Raw genomic sequence first — 25581 nt, forward strand, 5'->3', positions numbered from 1 at the left:
GATGAGTTACTGGCTCCTTGTTGACTGAATGTCTTTAAAATAACTTGACAGACAGGTGTGGTGGTGAACACCTGTGATCTCAGCACTTGGGAGGTAAAGGCAGGAAGAGCTCAGTTGAGGCCAGCCTATGATGAGACCCCACCTCAAAAACAACAACTGGCAGAAGTCAAATTGGTAGGAATACATACAAAGAAAAAGCCACATGCTCGGTTCTTTTAAGCTTATTTAATATTTGAACTCTTATTTTCTATTTTCCCAGACCCCAGAAAACAGAAAGTTTTAGATGACCCAATATTTTGTTCCAGAAACAGACAGCCTTATCAGCTAATTCATAAAAGAGCTTTTTTTACAAAGGTGCATCTGGATAATTAGAGCAATAAAGTCTTTTAGGCATTTCAAAATGTGATCAGTAAAAATACATGATTATTAATAAGGTTTTTTTTTTTTAAGATAGTTCCAGATTTCTCTTAAAAGCGATTTCTGTTAAAGAGCACATGATTGTATGGTGAACCAGGAAAGTGAGACATCCTAGTGGGAAGAGGCCCATTCAAAACCACCAACAGCGTGCACACTACGGTCGCCATGCTGTACGTCTGCTTAGCGGGTGGCACCTGGAAACGGCTGGAAGGGACTGGTTTTGAGGAGGCCCCCTTTTCCTGATAAATGTATGATCCAAACCCTCAGTACCCATGGGGAAGGCAAACAGAACAAGAGAGCTCCTTTCTTAAAGAAAGAACAATTTTACAGACCACGCTAAACGAGGGTGAAATGTCAAACCAATGAAACCATGATCTACAAAACAGAAACTTCTGCAAGGTCTTAAACTTGGTCGTTTAAGGTCCCAGGGTGCCTTCTGCGACATGGAGGGAAGGATGTCCAGAGCAAGCCTGTGTGGCTCCAAGCCATACCCCACACCAGCTGCAGCAGACTGGGCGGAGCATGGGTGTCAGGCGGCAGACCATCGCCAGTGCCGGGCAGGGTGGAAAGTGACTGGCTGCATCATAGGAGGCATACTTAAAGCTTTTTGATTCAAAAAATCAGGCAAAGTAAACTTTTCTCTTCTTCCCTCCCCAAAAGACAAAAAGACAAAACACTTTCTAAAAGGGGGCTTGTTTTTTTTCTAGAGGCCATTAGAAATTGCTTGGGAAAAACAAAGGCAAAAATACTCATGAAATAACTTGCCATGTGATACAATAAATAGTTAAAATTTAGGCTGTGAGAGCAGCTGAACTCCAAGAGTCCACTTAGCTGCTTTGAAACTATACATGGCGAAGGCCAAAGCCATTCTTTAAATTACAGTACTTGCAGGGTTTACCGTTTGGCTTGATCGGGTCTCTTCTCAGAAAGGGAGATACTCCACATGTAATCTGCCACTTAGTGACAGGAGAGCCACTAAGCTCAGGAGAGAGCAGTGTCATGGGCTGTACCCACAGCACACATAGCTTTCTGGCTCTGCAGAAAATGCTGAGCCCCTTCGCTTGCCTAGTACTCTTCAGAGCTGAAGCACTTTGCACTTTCTTTGAGAGAACTATGACAATGACCACCTTGTTCCAGAACAGGAGGAATACCTGCTGTCACCACCAGGGAAGGGAAATGTAATGTCAAAGCCAAAGGGATGTGATTCTGATGGCCTAAATGAAATGGAAGGCACGGGAGGCCAGAGAGGGAGGGTGCAGGCAAGAAGTAAGGCTGTTAAGATTTAAAAAAAAAAAAAAAAAAGAACTCTCAAAAAGTGGTTTGTTTTTGTTTTCCAGAAGTCACTTCATTTTGAGGTTTCATCTGAAGATATAATGATATGCATTTATTTGGAAGTACTGGAGCAATGCCAAAGTACCTTTCCAGTTAGCCCTGCTGTAACTCTGACAGGAAAGGGAAGCAAACAACAGAAGAGAGTTCAGGCTGAGCTGTGCTAGAGAGCCAGGGAAGGACTGAGTGTCTGAAGCCAGAACACTGCCGTCTGGATCTCCTGATGATGTAGTTAGTGTTAAGAGGCTGCCTGGAAGACAACGTAACCATTTGGTCTTCACTTATATATTAGGTTCTACTTCAAAATTTCAAAGCCCATTTTGAGTTATGATTGACCTATGACTCAAAATACAATTCCCATTTGTAGATGAGGTACAGGGATCCAAGTGGATTGACCTACAAGACGTATAGTTCTCAAGGGCAGAAACAGGAATACGGACCCAGACAGATGAGCACGTTAAGTTGTGGAGGTGTTCGTAAAAGCAGCTGGGGACCACCCTGGGTGACAGCTTCCTCTGTGTGTGAGGAACATGAGGGGAGGATAAACTACATCCTAACTGCCCCCCACAGTTCAGAGGGCCCTCCTGCAAGATGTGCACAACACACGAACTCCTTGTTTATTAACAGAATTTAGATTTGACAAAATTTTTTTTAACAGAACAGTCCAAAAATATATTTACCAAATGCACAAAGAAAACCAGTGAAGGGCAACAGAATTAAGGAGTTCTCAGGGCACAGTTCTGACTAGCTTAACCCCATAGGTGCTGCCCACATTGCAGCTATCACCAGCACCTGGGTGTCTGCACTGCTCACCTCTGGTCCCTGTTCCCAAAGCCAGTCCCAGCGCCATGAAGACAGGGCTGTGGCAGTGAGGTCAGAGAAAGCACTCTGCAGTGATGTGATGCAAGCGACTCTCCTTCCTGCCTTCCTCTGCCCTCCCTCGGCTCTGTGTGTAACTCAGAGCCCTTTGGCACCATCAGTGCAAACAATTAGAGTCAACCGTCCAGGTACTAGTTTTTACTGGCCTTATCATCAGCAGTACCCGTGGCTAGTGACAGCCATGGTTCAACTCAGTAGTGATTCAGTTTCGAAAACCTTCTCAGATTCTTCTCCCACCCCACCCCACCCCTCCACAGCACCCCACCACCACTGAAGCATTCCATCTCTTTGTTCCTATTTCCTGCTCACTCTGCAGGGGATATTTCATACAAGTGCCAATGTATAATTATACAAATGCAACAATACCAAGAATAACAAATTTATAATCAAGAAAATAAAAATTTGTTTTCTTCTCTCCCAGATCCCAACTACCAATAGAAAAGACAACAAAGGAAATACACCCATGTTCAAGTGCCTGCCATTTAGAGTACTGAGGATTCCTGTTAACTGGGGTAGGACCCAGGACAAGATGCTGGCCGCAGGGTAGGAGGAGGTCCACCTGCTCTGAGCACCCGGACAGCACACAGCTCTGTCATCCGCACACAGGAGTCATGCAGCACCTCTGAGATGACCCTCAGAAGGCAGCCTTCTGCACAGAAGGGCTGGGTTAGGGTTAGTGAAGCCAGGCACTCCTCTCTCCTCTTCTGCATTGCCTGTCTACTAACCTCCCCACCCCTGCCTGACCTTAGCCTCAGAAACAGTTGATTCTTGGGTGTGCTAAATACAAAGGGAAAAACTCTCACTACTCAATTAAAACAAAACAAGGCAAAGTAAAAATTAAAGTGTGCTTTCAAATACGGAATGAAGTCAAATAAATACATCTGATTTTCTCTTTTTCTTACCTACATACAATTTCATATCCTACACCCAAAGCTCTATACATTTGGTTTTTATTCTGAATCAAAATGCATTTCTGATAGTGAGGAGAGGAGAGTGAGAGAACTGACATTCCCTCACTGACAGACTTGTGCAGCTGCCAGACTGAAGAACTAGTCCCACGTGGGGCACCCTGGGGCACGGCTGAGCCCAGGTGGTTCCAGGCAGATCCTCTGTCACACTCTCTCTGTGTCCACACTGGAGCCGGGATGTGGTTGATACAGGGTCAACACTCAAAATCCAACAACCTGCAGTCACCTCCAGGACACGGGGCTCTAACTTTTATCTGAGAAGAATGAAGACGTAGAAACTCAGTTAAGAGCAAATTAACATTGCAAAGAACATGTATGCAAACCACAGGCAGAGTCTTGTTCAGTTTGACATCAGGAAATATAACCTCAAACTGCACAAGCCACTAAGTATGACCTTGCACACTGAACACAGGCTTAGCTGTAGCCAAGGGCCACATAAGCCCTTATATGGCAGGACTCCTCATGAGGGAGCAGGAGCTGCAGCCATAGCAGCAGCGCAGCTCAGGCTCTAGTGAGTTTTGGGTTGCCAGCTTCCCTCCACTCTTCAGCCTGGAGAAGCTGCAGAGAGAGAATCAGCTGGCACAGGGACCAACCACAGCTCTTCCGAGAGCAGGAAGGGCAGAGTCAGCAGACTTATAGACACAAGATGCTTAGAAACAAGTGCTTTTTAAGGACAGGACAGAAATGAAATCATAGGTTTTCATGTGGAAGAATAATAAATCACATATCCAGTATAGTGTTAGGCAGGATGAGCCCACCATGTTACGTACCTGAGAGCTTGTCAGGGAGGGCTGAGCCAGCCAGCCTTTGGCAAAGAAGGGTATAACTTTCTTCCACCTTCTGTAACAGCAAAGATTTTTCATGGGGATGGCACAAGAAAAATAAAATTTAGTTGAAAATGGGAATAAAGGTACTCTGTGTTCTAGGTCCACGGCCCCCAATTTCACCATTACCGCTGACCACCAAAGAGGCTGCTAGTGAGGAAGGAAGCACACTCCCTTTGGCTGAGTGACCACCTTTCTGTGTGAAACACTCAAGGAGCAAGGAAAGGTGGTCGCCCCCCAGTAAAGGACGTCACCCAGAAAACGGCCCCATACCATGTGACAGATGAACACAGAGGCCTCTTAGATACGCTTGCCTTGCTAGCCACATAATGACAGTACGTGAAATTAAATTAAAAAAAAAAATTCTATTATGTGGAGCTGAAAGAAAAACCAAGGGAGACAGGTCTTGAGCTAAGAACACCGTATCTCCCAACTAAATGTCATGAAAAAAAAAAAAAGGATGAGCTCTAGCAGCTGTGTCTACCCAGTGCCAACGTCTTTACCTTACTGTTCTTCCGCTTACACATACGGTTTCCAATTTTGGGATGTTATGGGTTTTGTCTGCGTGTGTGTGTCTATGTGTGTTTGTCTATCTGTGTTTGTGTGTACCTGTTTTTCATGTTTTTTCTTTTTTTTTGTTGTTTATTGTTTTGTTTTATTCTGGTTGATTTGTTTTCCTTTTGTTTTATTTTTTAATTTGCCTGCTTGTTTTGTAAAGAGAGAAAGAGAGAGAGGGAAAAGGTATGGAGTTGGATGGATGGTGGGGCAGGGAGGATCTGGGAGAAGTTAGGAGAAGGGGAACTATGTTCAAAATATATTATATGAAAATAATTTCTTTTCAGCCAGGCAGTGGTGGGGCACACCTTTAATCCCAGCACTCAGGGAAGCAGAGGCAGGCAAATCTCTGAGAAACTAGCCTGGTCTACAGAGTGAGTTCCAGGACAGCCAAGGATACATAGAGAAATCCTGTCTCAAGAAACAAAAAATAAAACAAAAGAGTCCTTTCATAGAAACCAGCATGGTGATGTCTTTCCCTACCAATTTGCAAAGCTTCACTGAGTAACAAAAGCCACTGGAGTCCATTTCTCCCTGTCACAGCCTCTGGGAAACTACCAACACTACTTTTTGAGTCACATATAACTAACAAGCTACAGCAGGTCACAGTGTTTCCTGGCCTGATTCACAACCATGCAAGCGCACCTATCTGACCCCATGTCATCCTACAAGATGGACCAATTGTCCCAAGTACTTCTAGTTCCTAAAAGTTAGAACCCCACCACCACCATCAAACGTAGCTAGCTACAAACCTACAATTGTTCCCGTTCTTGTAATCTGTCACAAGACAACCAATGTGAACAGCAGCTCTTACCCAGGCCTATTCATGATTAGTGATTAAAGAAAATAAAAATAGATATAGAACCTGGACTGTCGGTGGACACCAGGATTCCATCATTCCAAACTTGTACTCTGCTACCTGTGTACTTAGGATCAAGTGCTATGGAGGCTGAAACGTGGCATACCTTTAAATGTTCAAGGTCAGCCTCTATTTTATGAATGTACTCCAGGATTTGGCTTTGAGAATCTGTACAAGAAGAGGGACTCCGGATCTCAAAACAAGCATCCTCCATAGCTCTCCAGCGTCGCTGGACCAGGAATTCTGGGGTGAATGGTGAAACTGCCCCATCAGAATGAGCATTCTGAGGGGAATGTTGTTGCTGGTGGGTGGAGTCCACTGAAGGGATGCCTGTCACAGGCTGCAGGGTGAACGAGGAGGCAACCTCCTCATCTGTGGAGCTCTCCTGCACTGCATCATAGTCATCAAGGATCAAACAGTTTCCTATAGGTGGAGACAGGTCAGTTTGATGAGATTAGCACTGGCATCAGAACGGGGTCATATGACAACTTGAAAAGCTACTATGGTGGGGGAACCATCAGCTCCCACGTTTAGTTTTAACTCCACCAGAATTTATTTCGGATTAAAGCCAAGCTTAGCAAACTTTCATATTAGTTTCTGAATAACTTCATATTAGTCAGAGTTTCCAGAGTTTAAAGCTTAAATCACAAAGTCCTTACATGACAACCTGACTACCTGCCAAATACCCCTTCCTGGGCTCCTGTCGCTTCCTCCCACCCTGCATCCCCTAACTACAAAGTATGGTGTGCTTGTGCTCACCGCTGAGCACCATACCCAGGAATCCACGTGGCCTTTCCCTGCACTTCGGTTTCTGCTTAGACTGATCACCACTACATCTGCTCTCTCTACTCTCTACCCTGGCTGCAGCTGGCTTTATTTGCTTCCTAATGCTTCTGACCATCTGACCTTTACCATTTGCTTTCTTATTTACCATAATTCTTTCCCTTCAGGCACTTAGGCTTCTTAGGAACAATGAAATTTCTGGCATTTTTTCACTATACAATCTTCTAGCCCCTATGACAGGGTCTGGCAGAGAATAGATTCAGTATTTACTGTATGAAGGAATAAACACTGCACACATACACACACAAACTTAGATACCAAAACATCCATTCCAGCATAGAAGACATTTTACAATAATCAGAATCAAAGTTGAAATGTGGAAGCCACTTGCCTGAGATGCGTAAATTAACATCCTTCTCTTCCTTTTTAACTGCTCCATCACCTTCTGATGGATTATCATCACTATGTGCTTCACGGGCATCAAAAAAGTGCTCTCCACTGTCATCCAGAACCCCTTCTGGCTCTGCAGTAGGCATCTCTGGGGTCAGGATCATGTGGTCCATTACTAAAATGTTACTTGCCTGGCTGTCTTGGGATGCCAGTATCACTGAATCCTGTGCACCACAAGATTCAGTTGAAGTCCGTGGACTGTCACAAATTGTAACGTCACCAGTTCCAGTTTTAAAAAGCATCTGTCCTTCCCCGGCATGACAAGCCTTAACATTTTCAGAGTCCTGGATGCCACTGTCTGCCTGTAGCTCTTCAGAAGCTGGCCCATATCTTGAGAAGGACTGCCAGTCATCCCGAGTGCTCTTCTCAGTGAGACCTAACTGCTGGACCAGCAACTGCTTCAACAAGCCCACTGAAGAGTCAGGGCAAAAGGAGGAAAAAAGAAGGGGAAATTAACTACCACAGCCTCAATGCCAGGTGAAATCAGGCAGCTGAATTTCCAGTCCCCTCTAAAACCAAGATCATACCTTAATAATACACAACCAAGATATTAATCCTATACAATCAATTTTGTCTTGAAAAATGCAATAAAAAATATGACATTCTATATAACAGCCAAATTATACTACACCTGACCAGAGTTGAGCATTCTGAATAGGGGGTCTTCCTATTTAAAAGTCCTAAATACACTTAACACCAGGCACCAACTCTGCTTTAGCTAGGCCAGCAAAGCTAAAGATTATGCTTTTTCTTCTCAAGAGTAGACTATGTATAGCCATTATCTTTTTCTAATAATCCTCATAATGATGACAGCAATACAATTGTATAATAAACTTCAATTACAATCATTTGGTAGTAGTATATGTATGTTCAAAAGTAAGCATTCATTAAAATTTTTTTAAATTACCTTACTAGTGGCACAGCTTCTTTAGGATGATAAAAGATCCAATTGACCCCTAGGCTAAGCGTATGCCAAACTCATGCAGGTGAAGACAGTTCTAGAGCCATGCCATTAAACTACCAGACATCACTAAGTCTGTCACTTCAGGAGAATCAAGAATAAATGAGATTTTTAATAACTACAACTTCCTGATTCCACCACAGGCTTCCCCTCTGCATCTCCAATAAAGAGATCAGGTCTAAGAAAATCTTTCCCTTTCTCAAGCACCTGATCTCTCCCCAAAATGCCAGCCCTAAAACGCCACCTCCCACAACCATCCCTCCTGAGATGGCTTGCCACTCCCTGTCTGGACCATGATGTTTTAAGGTGAAGCACGTAGTCTGAACAGTAGAGGAAAAGGCCAGAGGCGGGGAGGCCCAGTGGTCTGTGCAGCTCTTGATTCTCAGAAAAGCACTGAAACTGTCACTAGAAATCCCCTTTCCTTTGCCTCACATCCACAGAAGTCAAGTGTTCTAAGACTCCTGACTCACTTATTAGCACTTATTCTATTCTCAACCCGGTCAACTCTGAGCTTAATGGCTGTTAACAGCTGACTTGGTAAGGGCGCCACTCCATGCCTTTTTTCATCGAAATCCCTGAGCAGCCTTAAGACAGATTTTTAAGCTTTGTCCATCATACCTAGCTTTAAAACCTCACATGGTTCTCTGTACCTGAAGCAACTATTCTTGGACTTTCTCCACCTCACTGTGCCTGAGAGATGTGGGGTCGTCCCATCTGCAATAGTGGTTCCCAACAAGGCTGAAGCTGGGGAGCGGCAGCAAACAGGGTGGTGTATGTGTGCTTGTGTGTGTGTACGTGTGCACACCCATGAACACATGCATATTAGAAGCCATTATGAAGAATATTAAATCTCCACACAAATGTAAAGCGTGTATAATAAGAAAAAGCTCCTAAAATTCTGCGATGTCTGCCCATCAAATATGGAAGGTGCAGTCTGGTATTTAAAATTCACGACAGTGAGACTCCTCAGCCCATCTTCTTGATTCCTCAGTCTGTTTCCTGTTTCTGTTTCCTCCAGCTGACACAGCCCGCAATGGCTGACACAGCCCACACGGGCCCGCTGTTCTGCTCACTGACCCCTGGGCACCCCGTGGTTGCTGCGTGTGCACCTGGTCCTACCATCATCTTTGAATTGTTCTACTCTACACATTTATTTCCATATTAATCATTCTCAAGATAACAGGCACATCTGCCTTTCTATCTGCTGCTTCCCTTCTCTGACCACGCCAACCTAGACACCTTTGAACATTCCTAGAATGTTTGCTTTTAAAAAGTGTCAGTGGGGTTTCTGATGATTTTCTCAACTGGACCATAAATTTCTTGACGAGGGAAAAACAAAAACAAAAACAATCATAGTTTAGACTGGTATATTTTTCACAAAAATCTATTGCTTTTTCTCTCTAAAAGGCTTTCCAATACATCACACAGCCCTGGTACTCAGTATCTCCAAGAGCTGTGAATAAAACTCACAATTTCTCAGTGCATCCAACGCCCAGCGCTCCTCTGACACAGGCAAGTGTGGATCTGGGACTGTAACTGGGTAAACACCATCACCTTCCTTGAGTGTCCCATTTGCATGCTGCTCCTTTGCAAATTGTGTAGTGGTCACAAAGAGATGTTCTGCTTCTGATTTGCCAGGGGTCCTCAGTGAATGGGACTGAGGTTTTGATGAAATTAAGGGAGATTCTAATCCCAAAACTCTGTCTGTCCAGTGGAACAGAAAAGGTAGAGTATACTTTAACAGACATTTCATTTTCAACACGGAACATTGATGTTGGGGCCAGAGGTAACCCACATAAGCTACAGTGAATGCACTGGGGAAGGCGCACAGCACAGAGCAGTGCTGCACTGGCACACAGAGGGCTCACAGGCAGCATCTGCGATGTACATGGCTGGGCAGGTACAGAGCCTTCCTCTCAGTGGGTAACACGCTTTATCCTTCTTACTGTCTGGGAAGCTTACCTGGACTCTGCAGACCAGCAACTGAAAGACCGTGGTGCTCCACTTTTAACTTGGATGGTTCTTCTTCATCATTGTCTCCTCTGCAGAAAAGAAACAAACAATTCCTAAGCTTCAGAAGATGCCCAAATTTGATGGCACTTAGGTGAGGAGCTGCTCGTATCTTCCTGACAAGAGTATGGGGGCACTTACTCGCACGGTGGTGACTGTGGGAGGGGGATTGGCTTTGTGGACTGCTCCTTCACAGATGCTGCCATTCGACAGATGAGGTCCTGCCAGCTTCAGGGGTGTGAAAGGGATCCAGAACACAAGAGGAAAGCAGAAACAGCCGTAATTACTCCCAGAACAAAAGAGACGAGACACCTATGCCACCAGAGAACATCTTTATTGTGGCACCACTCCTCAGAAATTCTAAAATATACTTTAAAGAAAAATCTACCATGAGCACATTACCCATTTAAAAGATTAACTTGGCACTTCTGAGATTTTTTTTCCTCAAGAAAATTTACTTTTAGTAGCATAAAATGAAAATAAAAACTTCAATCTCAAAAGAAACCAATTCTTAGAGGAATGTTCCCAAAAGTGTACAAGCGGAAGTACTTGATTTCTATAGTGGTTTTCAGAATCCTATTATGAAAGCAAGTCTGTGAGCTGGAGAGTCAGCTCAGCAGTTAGGGCACCCATGGTTCTTCGAGAAGACAGATGTTCAGTTCCCAACACCTACCCAAGGCAGCTTACAAGCACTGTAACATCAGCTCTGGGAAGTTGATACCCAATTCTGGCTTCTGCAGGCACCTGCACACATGTGCACAGACACACACACACACACACACACACACACACACACACACACACAATGAAGTAAGTCTTAAAAAAACAAAGTTTGTGAAACATTTATACCGTGGATAATACAATATCAATTTTAAAAAGGTAATTAGATCTCATACATACACTGTCTTTTCAGAAACTGTCTGTGCTACCAATTCATAAATTTGGGCTCCATTATCTGACATAGAGATGACAAATAAGGCTTTGTTATCTAGAAAAGAAGAAAACAAAATAACAAAATTCACTCTACCACTGTGACCAAGAAAACCATGAGATATTTCCAAATGCAGATTTTAATATTCTGTATCTTAATTTAGATAAATGTTACATATATTCACTTTGAAAAACTTTATAAATTTAAATTTTGTACAAATTACTATAAGCTACATTATCTATAACTTAAATAAACAATGTTTATAAAAGTCAACACAGTACTTAATTAGAAACAAAAGTAAGTCAAAATTCAAATTACTTGGACTCAGTGGGTTAAAAAAGAGAGAGAACATATTATGTTGGAACAGAAAAGTAAGGGAGGGGATAGGGAGAAAAGTAGGAGAGAAAATAGAGAGGATTTAATCAAATTTTATATTATATACATACATGAAATTCTTAAACATAAAATAATTGGTTTTTCAGAAGTGCTATCTTATAAACGTGGTGACCTGTCCAAATGGAATGTGCTTTGGAGTTCTAACAAGCCTATGATTCTATACACACACCCCCTATACTGCTGAACCCAATGCTATTCCTTTCAAATTTATTTTAAACTGCTATATTTCTACAGTGTTAAAAGTATTTGGAGAACACTGCAGAAAGGGTTTACAAATATTATGCAACTTACTATAAGCATTTATGGAACTTATAAAAAACAAAAAAGTTTAAATATATTTTAACTTTATATAAAATAAAATTACATTTTAAAGGAGCTCATCATAATACAGTTAAACTATAGCTTGCCAACCTAAGCTGATGAAAAAAAAAATATTCAGGGCTGGAGAGATGGTTCAATAATTAAAAGCCCTGGGTCTCAGCACCCAAACGGCATCTCAGAACCATCTATAACTCCAGTTCTAGGGGAATCTGATGCCTTCTGGCCTCCAAGGGCATCAGGCTCGCATGTGATGCGCAGACATATGTGCGGCCAAAACACCCGCACACAAAATAATAAGAGTAAACTAAAACAAGAAATACATTTATCCACCTCTTCAATTTTCAATTTTCTCCCCAACACACAAACACAGCGTTTTAATGACAGCCTTCTCACTGGGGTTACCCTCAAAGCATGCACACCTTTTCTGCTATCTACCACCAATCTGAATGTAGAGCAAACATCAAAGTAAGGTAAGCATACTTAAATTTTCAAGTGCAGGAAACCACTGAAACAACCTTGCTGCCTTAAATAATTTGAAGGTGTAAAATTTCAATTCAATACCTAAACAATAGACAAATTTCATTCAAATTTCCTACACATACGAAGAAAACCATTGGTGTCGACTGTGCTGCTTAAACACCTGAAGACCCTGCACCACTTCACAGTGACTCAGAAGCTCCCGTCCTTCAGTAGACACACTCCTCACCTGTGGCCACCTGTCGAACCAGCACTGTGCTCAGCTTAATGACAGGGCTGAAAGTGTGTTTGCTGTCAGCTGTGGATGCCAGAATCTTGCTGTGGCACCTTAGCACCAGCCTGTCATCCTGCTTTTGCAGCAGTACAAGAATGTCCTCCAGCAGCAGTGTATAAAGATCTAGGAATGAAAATGCAGAAATTTAAAGTCAGGTGGCAAAGGAAATTATTTCTGGAAAACCTGGCTAATCTTAAAAACAGATTTGCAAACTATCTTCTTCAATTACACTGAATAGTTTGTTTTAGTTTGTTTTGTGGGAATATGATCTGAGAATTACAAGAATTTAAAAATAATGCTCCCTCACTGCAAGAACCTGAAAGTTACCAGCTTACAGAAGACTCAAAGATTCAGTAGACAGATGACGGAAACATGACTGACCTGTGATAGTTTTCCACTGCATTCCAAAATGAGTATGTAACCTGCTTTCCACTTCACCACAACAAACACACAAGCAGTCTCCTGTCAGTGTCCACATACTGCAGAAGAGCTCTCCTAGTTCACTGTCAACAATGACTCTGCTTCCCACTGGTGGACTTTCCTATTCTGTCCTCTCCGCCCTCTCCACAACTGACAGGAACACTAGACTTACCAATGCTTTTATCTCTATTCACCTTCCAAACCAACGGCCCTTCGTGAATCATCTTTCTTTTTGTTAAATCCAAATTCTGCCAAAGTAAAAAGAATTATACACAAATTACTTCCAAGAGTAATTCATCAGTGGGGCTACAGACAGTAAAACTAGCATCTTTTCAAAAGTCTTTATATAAAAGGTATCGTTTATATTCAGCTACAGTATTGCTACCTGTCTTGAAAATGAGCTGTCCATGTTAAAACAGCCTGCACAAAGCCTTCTTAAAGAGAAGCATCTTACAGAAAAGTATTCATGAGTATTCTCTCCAAACCCCCTTCAGGATGAGTATGAGCTCATGCATGGCACTGCAAAGAGCCACCACAGACCCTCACACCCTAGCTGCAATAAACCAAATAAATGCTGTGTTCACATCTGAACAAGACATTTGAGTTCTAGAACTCTAATCCCTAGCACTCTTACCTGCTGAACCATTTCTCCAACCTCCCAAAGAAAGTTCTAAAGGACAGCATTTGTTATGAGAATGCCAAGTACCGTCTCTGCCAGCAAATTACTTATTAGTAAAAGAGCCATGTTTTAGCATTAGCATCTCAAGGGGAATTCTCATTCTTTGGAAGTAAGGGAATAAATACATAAGCATGCTTTTTGATAAAATTATTTTATGACATACAAGTTTATTTTATTATCTATCTATCTATCTATCTATCTATCTATCTATCTATCTATCTATCTTGGTTTTTTTTCAGACAAGGTTTCTCTGTGTAGCCCTAGCTATCCTGGAACTTACCCTGTAGACCAGACTAGCCTCAAACTCAAAGATCCTCCTGTCCCTACCCCCCAAGTGCTGGGCTTAAAGAGTGTGCCACCATACCTAGCTAAAAGTTTATTTTAAATAGATATTAAATAAATCTGCCAAAATCATCAGAGAACCAGTAATTTAAAAAAAAAAAACACTTAATATACTAAAAAGGTTACTAATATTAAAGCAAATATTTATCTATTCCTGTATTGGTTTCAACCCTTATGCTTTTCAAAAGTGTCATAGAAAAATTATTTTTACTCAGTGATCTGAAAAGTTCTTGCAGTAAACAGTAAAAATACAGAGCAAACTAACATATTCCAGTAACTAGTGTTCTCAAGTCCTCTAACAATTCCTGCCTCATAGTTACAGTTTCTCACAAAATGCTCCTGTGACAAACATTAAAGTACCCTTGACACATCAACGGTATCAAACATCCAACAAGCAGAACGAAGTCATAAATGCAGACAATCTATAAGGCAGAGCTCCTTCAAGGATGGCTATTCCCACTGAGATGTTAATTGCACACCAAGTCTCCAGTACATTTGCCTTTATGTTTTTAATTATGACTGGACCATCTCTCACCCTGAGCTCATCAACATTTGGGTACTCGGACAACTTGAGATTGGAGGTGTCAAGGCGACGCTGATAGTCTTCTAAGCGCTGAAAACAAAACAAAACAGAACAGAATGAAACCAAGGTTAAGGCTTTGGGCATCAAGGACCTTGTTTCCACATTACAGAGACTTTTAATCTGCATTTTATGGAAGTCACTGTAGTACCAGACATGGCAGACAACCTTCTCCTCCTTAGCATACCTTTCCCTCATCACTGGTGATACTCACTTTCCTAGTTTCCCCCTCCTCTCCAGCTGTCCCTTCTATATCTTTTCAAACTTGGTGACCACTTAGTTAGCTTACCCTATTTTTTTAATATATAAACCATGTACACAGTACAAAAATGCAGAAGGTACTATAATGTACATAATAAAAAAAGCATTCTCATCCCACTCCTGATGCCCTCCTATTTTCTCTAAAGAAGCAGTTAGTGAGGTTCAATTCTGGGGTGACTTGAGAAAATCCTATGCAAAGAGAACATACATGTATATGAGTGTCTCCGTGTGTGTTATGTGTATATATACAGCCTTTCAAAACAAGATGTGGAAACATAATATTGGCATTCCTTTAGTACCCCAGTACATACTCCTCTTATCTGTTCATAAAGTATGCTAATTATTGGCTTTTTTGTTTGTGTTTTGTCAACTTGACACATCTGGGAAGAGGGAACCTCAACTGAGAATATGTCTCCATAGATTGTGGCCACGTCTGTGGACACTGTTTTGATTAATAATGCTGTGGGAGGGTCCAGCCCACTGTAGGCAGTGCCACCCCTGGGCAGGTGGATCCTGGGTCCGTGTAAGAGGCAGGCTGATCAAGCCATGGCAGCTAGTCAGTAAGCTGCCTTTGTGGTCTCTGCTTCAGTTCCTACCTCCAGGCTCCTGGACTATAGTATGGGAATATAAGCCAAATAAACCCTTTCCTCGCCGAGATCATTTTGGTCGATGTTTTTTCAGAGCAAGAGAGAGGCAAACAATGACACATTCGTATTCCTTTTTCTCTGTGTATAGGGTTTATTAGTATATCTCGGAGATTACCTTACAGTACCACAGAGAGATTTCTGTTTTCTTAAATAATCACACAGAATTCAAGCTTCAAACTCTGTGACCCAGTTATGATTACACCTTACTAATGGACATTGAGGTTACCTACAATGTTTAGCAATAACAAATGAAATTATAACAAAATGGCTTTTGTCATATATCTTGTACCCCTGTATAGATATGTATGTAGGTTATCTAATCATGTATGTTGTACACCTGTATGATAAGTTTCTAAAAACTATTGTTTCAAAGAGTTTGAGCATTTTTCTTCACCATAAAAGGTTCTAAATACATGTATGTATAAGTGCAGGGGCCTCATGTGGCAGTCAGGAGAAAGCCTATGGGAGAGTCAGCTCTCTCCTTCCAGCAGGTGGCTGCTAGGGACTGAACCAAGTTGTCAGCCTTGGCAGCATGTACCTTCATCTGCTAAGTCTTCCAGCCCCATTGGTTCCTTTTTTAAGCTTTACACACAGTAAGATGCATGCATTTTAAGTGTATTTTTCACATATTCTGACAAACAATACATTTGTACAACTCTATCTACTATTAATACATGGAGTATGAGTATGGTCCCAGGAAGATTCCATACATCTTCCCAGTTTATCTATGCACTACATCCAAAGTGGCAATTCTTTTCTTTTTCTTATTTATTTTCCTATCAGAAACCACATTAGTATCTTACAAGTTCACACAAACAACATTATGCATATGTGTTCTTTCCTGTCTGGTTTCTCTCACTCATTATCATGTTAATTAAGTCCATTCCTGTCTATCCCTGGTAATTTTTTAAGTTATACTCTATGAGTACACCACAATTGGTTTACCTACTCTCCTGCCGAATTCTTGAGCTGTTTCCTGTTTGGGGCGACCATGAATAAAGCTACCATAAAAACTCTTGTACATCCTCATTTCTCTTCAGTAAGTCACTACAAACAGAACTGCTGAGCAGCAGGACATATGCTCAGGCACAGGCCCTTTAATTTAATAGACACTGACAAATTTCCTCCTGCGGCTTCATCATTTTGCACTCCAAACAACACTTTTGAGTGGCATAGTTTCTCTAAAGCCTCTCCAATAAAGCTGTCACACTCATTTCCTAAGAAATGACAACCATGTCCACGAAAGCAAAGAGCCTCTCTATGTGCACTATCTAATTAGAGTTGGGTTCAAATCGGAAACCGCTCACTAGACATCTCTACCTGCTGTTCCAAACTGAATTTGACCACAAGCCTGTGGCTTCTCCATGCCTCTTCTCTATCCACATGTGCAAGCCAGAAACCTAAATGTTTCTTCTTGACATCATCTCCCTTCACGTCCTTCTCTCAGTCAACAAGTTCTGCTGACTGTGCTCATAAGTACCTTTCCACTTCCCGCCTTGCTCTACACTGCCACTGCTGATCTCCCACTGCCACCTGGACTCCCTTAACCACCACCTTCTTCCTTAATCCACTCTTCACGAGGAAGTTTGATTCATGCCTTCCGTAACAAGGTCCTACTGCTCTTCAAACAAATTCAAGTAGGAAAAGCACTATAAGATGGCAGGAAAAGCACTATAAGATTCAATCCTCATCTAATCTTTTTTTTTTTTTAATGATTTATTTCTATTGCATGTACATTGGTTTTCTGCCTGCTTGTATGAGTGTGTGAGGGTGTCAGATCCTCTGGAACTGGAGTCACAGACAGTTGTGAGCTGCCATGCTGGTGCTGGGGTTTGTTTTTCAAGCTGGTTTTTCTGTATAGCCCTGGCTGTCCTACACTCGCTTTGTAGACCAGACTGGCCTCAAATTAGAGATCTGCCTGCCTCTGCCTCCCTGAGTGCTGGGATTACAAACGTGCATCACTGTGCCCAGCTTCACCTAATCTTTTAATTTCTCATATTGCCCCTTCTGCATTTAGCTTGGTCTTTACATTGTTTTTGGTTCATTTTTGTTCTTTGTTCAGAGCATATGTGGTTCAAGTGTCAACTCTTCAAATACTCTTTGAGAGCCACCACCTGATGTTTCCAAACTAGGAGTGGCCCTATCAGACATCCACAGCACCTGAAGCTCTCCTCTGTAACATATACATGAGACATGAGCACAGTAATCTCCTGCTTTTACAAAACAAACTCCACTTTGTGATGCACTTAGTCCTCCACATCCACATGTATTCCCCAAACACCTGCTGGGTAAACAGGAACAAATGAACAGAGAGAGAGCTAGAGACCCTCAGAAGTCAAATGCATCTCTACAACCTGGACCCAGCTACTATTCTAGTAGCAAACATCTGTCCTGCTCGTCAATGTATAATGATACTTTGTTATTTCAGATATGCTAACTTAATTTTCTCCAATGCCTGCCTGTATCTTGCTTTGCCTTCTTACCTGCTTGTTTTCCGCCTCCCTGACAGCCTGATTAACATAATTTAAGATCTGACGACAATGATCTGCAGCCTTCTTCACCTTTTCTTTTTCTGGAGGCCATTCTATAAATGGGGAAAATACAGAAGATAGAGAAAATTAGAAAAAAAGAAAATGTACACACTCATAAGATTTTATTTTATTCAAATGAGTGTATATACATTGGGTATGAAGATTACCTTCGACATTTTTATACTATGTTGAAACCAATGGCACAGTCTCTATTTGGGTAGTCTTTAAACAGGTGAGATTTCTGATTATCCTCACTGGAAACATACATTCTCATATTAAAAAGAAAAAAAAAATCCCACAGAGGCAAGTTTGGAGGTGCACACTTACTTACAAAACTGAGGCAGGGGATCACAAGCTTGAGGCTAGCCTTGACTACATGCTAAGACCTGTCACAAAATACTTTTTGTTGTGTTTTGTTTTTCAAGACAAAGTTTCTCTGTATAGCACTGGCTGTCCTGTAACTCAATCTGTAGTCCAGGCTGGCCTCAAACTCAAAGAGATCTGCCTGCCTCTTGCCTCCCGAGTGCTGGGATTAAAGGCATATGCAACCACTGGCCAGCTTAAAATAATTTTTTAAGGGACTGGCAATGTGGCTTATTAATAGAGCTCTTGCCTAACAAGGGCAAAATGCAAGTCAATCTCAGTTCTGAATGAAATGAAAACTGAAAGAAGGTCTTATAATACAGAACCCTAGATGGAAGAGTGATGCCTTGTATGGTGTGTTAGCACCCCAGTGTTATGCCCTCCCAAGGAAGGCCTCTGTAAGCTGTACAAACAGGACCCTCTCGCCTCTGCAACTGCCAACTAGAGTCAAAGCCATAATCTTCCAACAGTGCGACACCACCACCGAACACATACACTAAGAGTAAAACTCAATGAGTAAAATGTAAAGCCACATTCTACCAGGCATCATAGTTTGTGATCCCCAATATGCATTCCTAGTCTCAAGCAGGAGAAACGGGAGTTAGAGGCATCAAACTTAGAAGCATTTCAAGGAAAGGTGGCTCAGAGGTTAAGAGCACTGGCTGTTCTTCCAAAGGTCCTGAGCTCAATTCCCAGTCAACCACATGGTGGCTCACAGCCACCTATCATGTGATTTGGTGCCCTCCTCTGGCGTGTAAGCAGAATACTGTATACATAATAAATAAATAAATCTTTAAAAAAAATCATTTCAAGATGAGGAAGCTAGAATGATAGTGCATTCGTTCTGCTTCTGAAAAGTACTTTCAAACATCTCTCTGATCTTTTTCAAAACAAAGATATACGCTAAAACAAACATGGGTGAATTTTTCCCACACAGGGTCAGACGACAATTACTATATACTTTGCAGGCCAAATGACCTCTGTTCCAAATATGCAACTCTGCTGCTGAGTGCAAAAGCTCTGAAAAACAGTATGCAAACACATGGATTGGATGTGCTGTGCTCTAACAGAAGCTCACGGACAAAAACAGGCAGTGAGATGCAGCTGTGGGGGCGCATGCCCACAATCCCAGGACAGAGGTCCTCAACCTTCCTCATGCTGAGACTCTTTAATACAGTTCCTCCTGCTGTGGTAGCCCCAATCATAAAATTATTTTCGTTACTACTTCATAACTATAATTTTGCTACTGTTATGAATCAGAATATAAATATCTTTTGGAGACTGAGGTTTGTCAAAGGGGTTGTGACCCACAGCTTAAGAAGCACTGACCCAGGAGTTACGAACAGGAGAATCAGGAGTTCACGGCCACCTTCAGCTACTTATGCCGTTCAAGATGAACCTGGGCTCTGTGAGACTTTGTCTTTAAAAAATAATAATTGCTGGGCAGGGTGAGGCACGCCTTTAATCCCAGCACTCGGGAGGCAGAAGCAGGTGGACCTCTGTAGGTTCAAGGCCAGCCTGGTATGCAGAGTGAGTTCCAGGACAGTCAGTGCTATGCAGAGTAACCCTGTCTCGAAAAATGAAAAAATAAAAAAATAAAAAGCAAAAGAAATAAAAACCAGGCAGTGACCTTAATGTGGCCCTTGTGCCACAGTACACCAAACTCTATGTCTAAATTTACTAATAGAGGACACAGTTCAAACAGGCTAAAGACGGCACTATGTCTTGTCAGAAAACGTCTGCCATACAACTGGCAGAACTCAATTCTATGCATCTGGATGCTATGAAAAATTACTTCTTTAGCAGGATATATTCTTGGTTTTTCTTCTTAACTTAAAAAAAAAAAAAAAAAAAGGAGTATGTGTTCCAGAGTCTATACATGTGGGTGCTCACATGGAGCTGGAGTTACAGTGGTTGAGAGCTGCTGAGTGTGGCTGCTGGGATCCTAACTCTGGTCCTGGCAAGAGCACATACCACTGAGCTTTCTCCAGTCCCCTGCTTTTGTTTCAGCCAGAGTGTATACCTGTGTATTTGGCAATGTTATCCAGAAGAAGTGGGTATTTAGTAAGCCTCTGCATCTGAGTGGGAATGATGTCCTTCAGCTGAAGACGACGACACAGGGGATTACTCTCGGCATCCTAAAATTAGAGTGCAGGAAGTCAGCTCACAATGCACAGTGGGAGAAATAATTACAAAATACACATCAGGTATTTACCACAAGGGTCCACTGTAACGGAGGTCTTGATGATTAGACCATACATTTCTAAAGAGAAAGGAGAAGCACTGTCCACCCTACTTCTGTTCTCCTCTCCTATGGCATCACAGCAGCAGCCTGAGGCTCCTAAGCATGGTTTTGCTTATCTTTAAACAAGGGCTGGAAGCAACTATGAAAAACGCTTTTGTAGTACATGGCTTTAACCTGCTTTTCAGAAATGTAGGCACATTTTTCTGATTGGCATGCCTATCAAAAGCTCATTTAATGTGTTAATCCCAGCACTCGGGAGGCAGAGGCAGGTAGATCTCTGTGAGTTTCAAGCTAGCCTCGTCTACAGAGTGAGACTGAGGGCAGCCAAAGCTACCAAGAAACCCTGTCTGAAAAACATTAAAAAAAAAAAAAAACAAAAACAAAAAACAACCAAAAAAAACCTCATTTACTAACATATTACCCACCGCTCCCAGTAAATACAATGGATCACTAGTCTAGATAGGCCAACTCATACACATATCAGAGGTCTACAAGCTTCAGTGTGCCAATACATAATATTTCAGACTCTGTGGGCCAGTGTTTCTCACAACTATTCGAATTTGCTGTTTTAGCAAAGAGCAGTGGCAGATGAATGAACCTGGTTTTATGTAACAAAAATATAAACCTTTATGCTGTCCTTCAAGATTCCCATTCTCTGATATATGTGATTCCATCCCCTTCAGAGTAGGTAAAGTCTGTTCTATCATTAGTTTGCTATCACTTAATTTTGATATAATAAAAAAAAAGGGAAGGTGGGCCCGACTTGATGAGAGGGGCTAGGATCCCTCTAGTCCTTGCAAGAGCAGTAAGTGCTCTTAACCACTGAGCCATCTCTCAGCCCCTAACTTTAAAAAGAAATCTGGACCAGAGAGAAGGAATCCTACTGTCTTGGAAAAAAAGCAAAAATCCATCTGTCAACTGCCTAAGACGCCACAAGAAGAAAGACAGGGCGTCCCAGGAGAAGGTAGTTCCTAGCCGACAACAAGCAAGCGAGCAGAACCTCATTTTGCAGTTACAGAAAACAAAACAAAACAAAAAAAAAAACCCCAAAAACATATTATATATCAACCAAGCATTGGTTTAAACAAGCCTCAAATGAGGATTGCAACTCTATCCTACATTTGATAAACTCTAAGGGTGAAGAACCTGTTAAACTGTAGCCATACTCTTAAACCACAAAAACTGTGACTGTCGTCTAACAATGCAACAATAGGAAATAAATGCATGGTGTCCAAATAACTATTTATAAAACAGGCAGGTGAATGGAGAAGTCCTAGTGGTCACAGTTCCAGACTCATATCTATTTCTATCGCTATCCCAATACTATTACAATCTTCCTGAACCTGACCAAAAAAAAAACAAAAAACAAAAAACCTCAATCCTGAACAATATGATTTTCACACATGAATATGAGTCATGTTTGATGGCACAGGCTGTAAACTCAAGGCCAACATGTCATATATAGGAGCCTAGGCAATTCGTAAGTCCTTAACACAAAAAGCTATAATATAAAAGAGGCAGGCAGATAGTTCACTGAAGAATGCTTGCTGAAACCACAAAAAAACTGAATATGGCTTTTTCCTGATTAAGACTACAATGTGTATATCCATGTCAAATAGTTCAATCTTCATATATATATATTTTATTATTCATCATTCCAAAATCATCTCTATTCCTTTCAGTAATTTAGGAGGCAATGTAAAGCACTTAAAATGTTGACATATTGGGTAGGGGTGGAGAGACGTTCAGTGGTTAAGAGCACTGGCTGCTCTTCTAGAGGACCCCGGTTCTATTTCCAGCATTCATGTGGCATTGGCTCCAGCTACAGGAAATTCAATGGCCTCCCAGAACTGTGCATGTATACACAGTCATATATATACAGGCAAAACAACCACACTCATAAAACATAAATGAAGGGAAAAATTAATGTTAACACAAAGGAGCATTTTAAGTCAGAATTCCTCACATTTACTCCATAATTAATACCAAACTGGTGGCTCTTTTTTTTTTTTTTTTTTTTTTTTTTTTGTCATATAACTTGCTCAACTCACTTGCACAAAAGTCTGGAATCGAGAATCCTTTTTCTGACGAGACTTGATCATCTCCAGGGCAAAAGGCTGGTTACTGCAGAATGTAGCAGCAGCATGTTTCAACTTCTCCTCTCCTGGTCCACTGAACTGTGCCAAGAATGCAAAGCAAAGAGAATGAAATACTGAGCATACATGAGGCCAAGTAAAATGAGAGACAACCATAGTCCTTTCAACATTCCAGGAAGCACTCTCAAAGGACAAGAGACAGACTGTTGTGTGTCCACGCAGGATCAACCGTGCAAGTTCAAGAACTCACCCTGACACCGTCAGACCATATGCCAATGTTTTCCTGCCAGTAACTTACAATAATATATCACCTTTCAGTGTACACTGCTTCCAAAATAGAAACGAAATGCTGCTATCTGGAGAATATGAAACACAAAATGCCTGGAGATTGAGATTATTCTTTCATTCTCGTAGACCGATACCTTTACAAGAACACTCCTAGTGCTCTAGAAGAAAACCCTTGTTAGTAGCTTTCTTTCCTACTCATTATGAAATGCACTATGATCACGAGCAAAGTGGAAACAAAAGTAAATTCCCTGCTGTTTCACCTGTACAGGGGGTAAAGGGGCCTGGGTATAGATCCATGAACTTGTGAACTCTTTTGCAAATACACATTATGTTTTTACTAGTATCTTTCACTTGCAGATTTCAGTTTGTAATAATAGGTTTACTTATGCCCTAACTTGGAGGTTAGGTGAAGCAAGCGCTTCACTCATGAGGTGGTCTTAAAAGCCAAAATAACTTTGTTTTATATTACCACCTCTGCTTTGTTTATTTTTGCTTTAGAATGGTTCTCAACCTTCCTAATGCAGCAACCCTTTAACACAGTTCCTTAAATGATGTAGTGACTTACCTCAACAGAAAATTAGTCTCATTGCTATTTCATAACTGTAATTTTGCTCCTGTTGTGAGTTCTAATATAAATATCTATGTTTTCTGATAGTCTTAGGGGACCCCGTGAAAGAATCATTTGACTCCCAAAGGAACGTCACGTGACCCTCAGGATGAGAACTACTGGACGAGGCAATCCAGGCTGGTCTCACACTCCGACTGTCCTCAGTGACCTGAGGGTAGGCACTATACATATGTAACGTCACAGCTGGCGTTCCACTTCTGTGCTTGCAAATAACTGCTTTGTATTTAACTAAGAGGGCTTTCCGTACAATCTTCTACATTTCCAAAATACTATTCTATAGAAAAGTATTTTTTAAAACGCTCTTTTATAGTATATATGTAGATGAATTATTTTCTTCACATAGGTTAAATAAAAGAATACTGTTACTAGTCAAAGTCTGTACTGTTATTCTCTTATGAATGGGACATTCGGGCTAAGAAAGTGATTCAGTGGTTGAACACTTGTGTCATAGCCACAAGGCTATGTTCAATCGCTAGCACTGAAATGCTGAAAGATGAGACTGGCAAAATTACTGTCATGTTACCTATGAAGGGACTAGAAAAACAAAGAACGTCTGGGTTTATAAAAGAAAATGCTGTGATCCCAGCCATTCTATAGTAACTTTATAGTTACACTTAACAACAGGATTCTAAGGGACCAACACTGGGGAAAAAAATTCTCTAAACTCTCTCACTCACTCATGCTCTTCCTCTCTCTTTCTCTATATATACGTATATATAAACATATATAAGCATGTATATATGACTATAATTTACATACAAATTTATTTTCATTTATATATAATTAAAATAGTTAAATATGATAAATAAATCAATAATATAATCATTAATATTAGTGAATAATTAATATATAATGCCTAAATATAAATATAATAAATATAAAATAAAACAATTAAATATAATATTTATATTTATATATTTGTATATATATACACACACGCACATATATATCTCAGAGATCAGGTATAGTCAGAGTAGAATGGCTACCTTTTAGAGTATAAGAAGGTATTATGGAAGCCGCCATGGGATAAAAGCAATCAATAGCCTTACCCAACTGTAAAGCCCACAAACCACAGTAAAGATGAGCCCAGCAAGTCATGGTACAATAGTGGCACTTCTATCATGGGGTAAGCAGCAGATGTCTGATTGGATTGAAGGCCCATCGATAGGTGGGAACTCATGCCTAGCACTGTAAACCTGCACAACTGTCTGTAGCTAGCAGCCACCCACCCTAGGAGAACCCGCTGCTGCCATTTTACTAAAACAACATAATTTCTAACTGTCTCCTAAATACCCGTCCAAGCTTTACTCACAGAGAGCAGAGCGCTTGCCTTACATTAAAAAGAAATCTTTTGCAGTAGATGGCGGCTACTGCAGAGACCCACAGTGGTTAAAATGCAACAAATAACTGACTGCGGGGCGCCCAGTCCCAGGTAGTATACTTACAACACAACCCTTATACCTCAGAGTCAGAGGAAATCACAGAAGGCAGGGGCAGACTGTCAGAGCAGGCAGACACTAATGCTAGGGAGTGTCTGTTAGACACTGCAGGGACGCTGCATTGAAAACAATCTCAACAATATTGTTGTCTAAACAAGACTAATAGAATGACACTACCAGTTGACAGGCCAAAACAGGCAGGAGAAATTTCATAAAGCCCCTACCTTACATGAAGAGCTATAGGCAATCAATGGTTACTGAAACAGGGAGAATCTGTTTTCTCCACATGTGAGACTTAAAGGTTATCCAATCCCAAGTGTTCATCCAAATACATACAAGAGAAACGTTAGATGAACTCAGTAGGTTGATATAATTAATTATAAAAAGTCATTGGGAGACATAAGAGTTAGTAAGAAGTGGGAAATAGTAAGAGCTGGAGAGGACAGGAACTCCACAAGGAGAGCAAGAAAATTTGAACACAGGGAACTTCCCAGAGACTCATACTCCAACCAAGGACTATTCATGGAGATAACCTAGAACCCCTGCACAGATGTAGCCCATGGCAGTTCAATGTCAAAGTGGGTTACATAGTAATGGGAAGAGGGACTGCCTCTGACATAATCTGATT

General features: G+C 41.3%; 1 protein-coding gene across 4 annotated transcripts in view; it reads right to left on the minus strand.

Moving 5' to 3' along the window:
* Positions 1–210: 210 nt before the first annotated feature.
* Positions 211–25581, minus strand: part of Arhgef12 (Rho guanine nucleotide exchange factor 12) — a 131350-nt gene continuing 105979 nt past the window's right edge. For all 4 annotated transcript variants that reach the window (XM_055621723.1, XM_055621724.1, XM_055621722.1 and 1 more), the window contains 14 exons: positions 22554–22679; positions 20281–20395; positions 17847–17947; positions 14411–14488; positions 13027–13102; positions 12390–12557; positions 10936–11023; positions 10177–10263; positions 9988–10067; positions 9496–9729; positions 7006–7476; positions 5938–6254; positions 4364–4433; positions 211–3847 (listed from right to left, as the gene is read on the minus strand). In XM_055621723.1, coding sequence (XP_055477698.1) covers positions 3837–3847; positions 4364–4433; positions 5938–6254; positions 7006–7476; positions 9496–9729; positions 9988–10067; positions 10177–10263; positions 10936–11023; positions 12390–12557; positions 13027–13102; positions 14411–14488; positions 17847–17947; positions 20281–20395; positions 22554–22679 — 2022 coding nt within the window. In that variant the 3' untranslated portion in view covers positions 211–3836. The remainder of the gene's footprint in view (positions 3848–4363; positions 4434–5937; positions 6255–7005; positions 7477–9495; positions 9730–9987; positions 10068–10176; positions 10264–10935; positions 11024–12389; positions 12558–13026; positions 13103–14410; positions 14489–17846; positions 17948–20280; positions 20396–22553; positions 22680–25581) is intronic.

The sequence above is a fragment of the Psammomys obesus genome, unplaced genomic scaffold, assembly GCF_907164565.1.
Source record: "Psammomys obesus unplaced genomic scaffold, mPsaObe1.curated_primary_1811, whole genome shotgun sequence".
Taxonomy (NCBI): domain Eukaryota; kingdom Metazoa; phylum Chordata; class Mammalia; order Rodentia; family Muridae; genus Psammomys; species Psammomys obesus.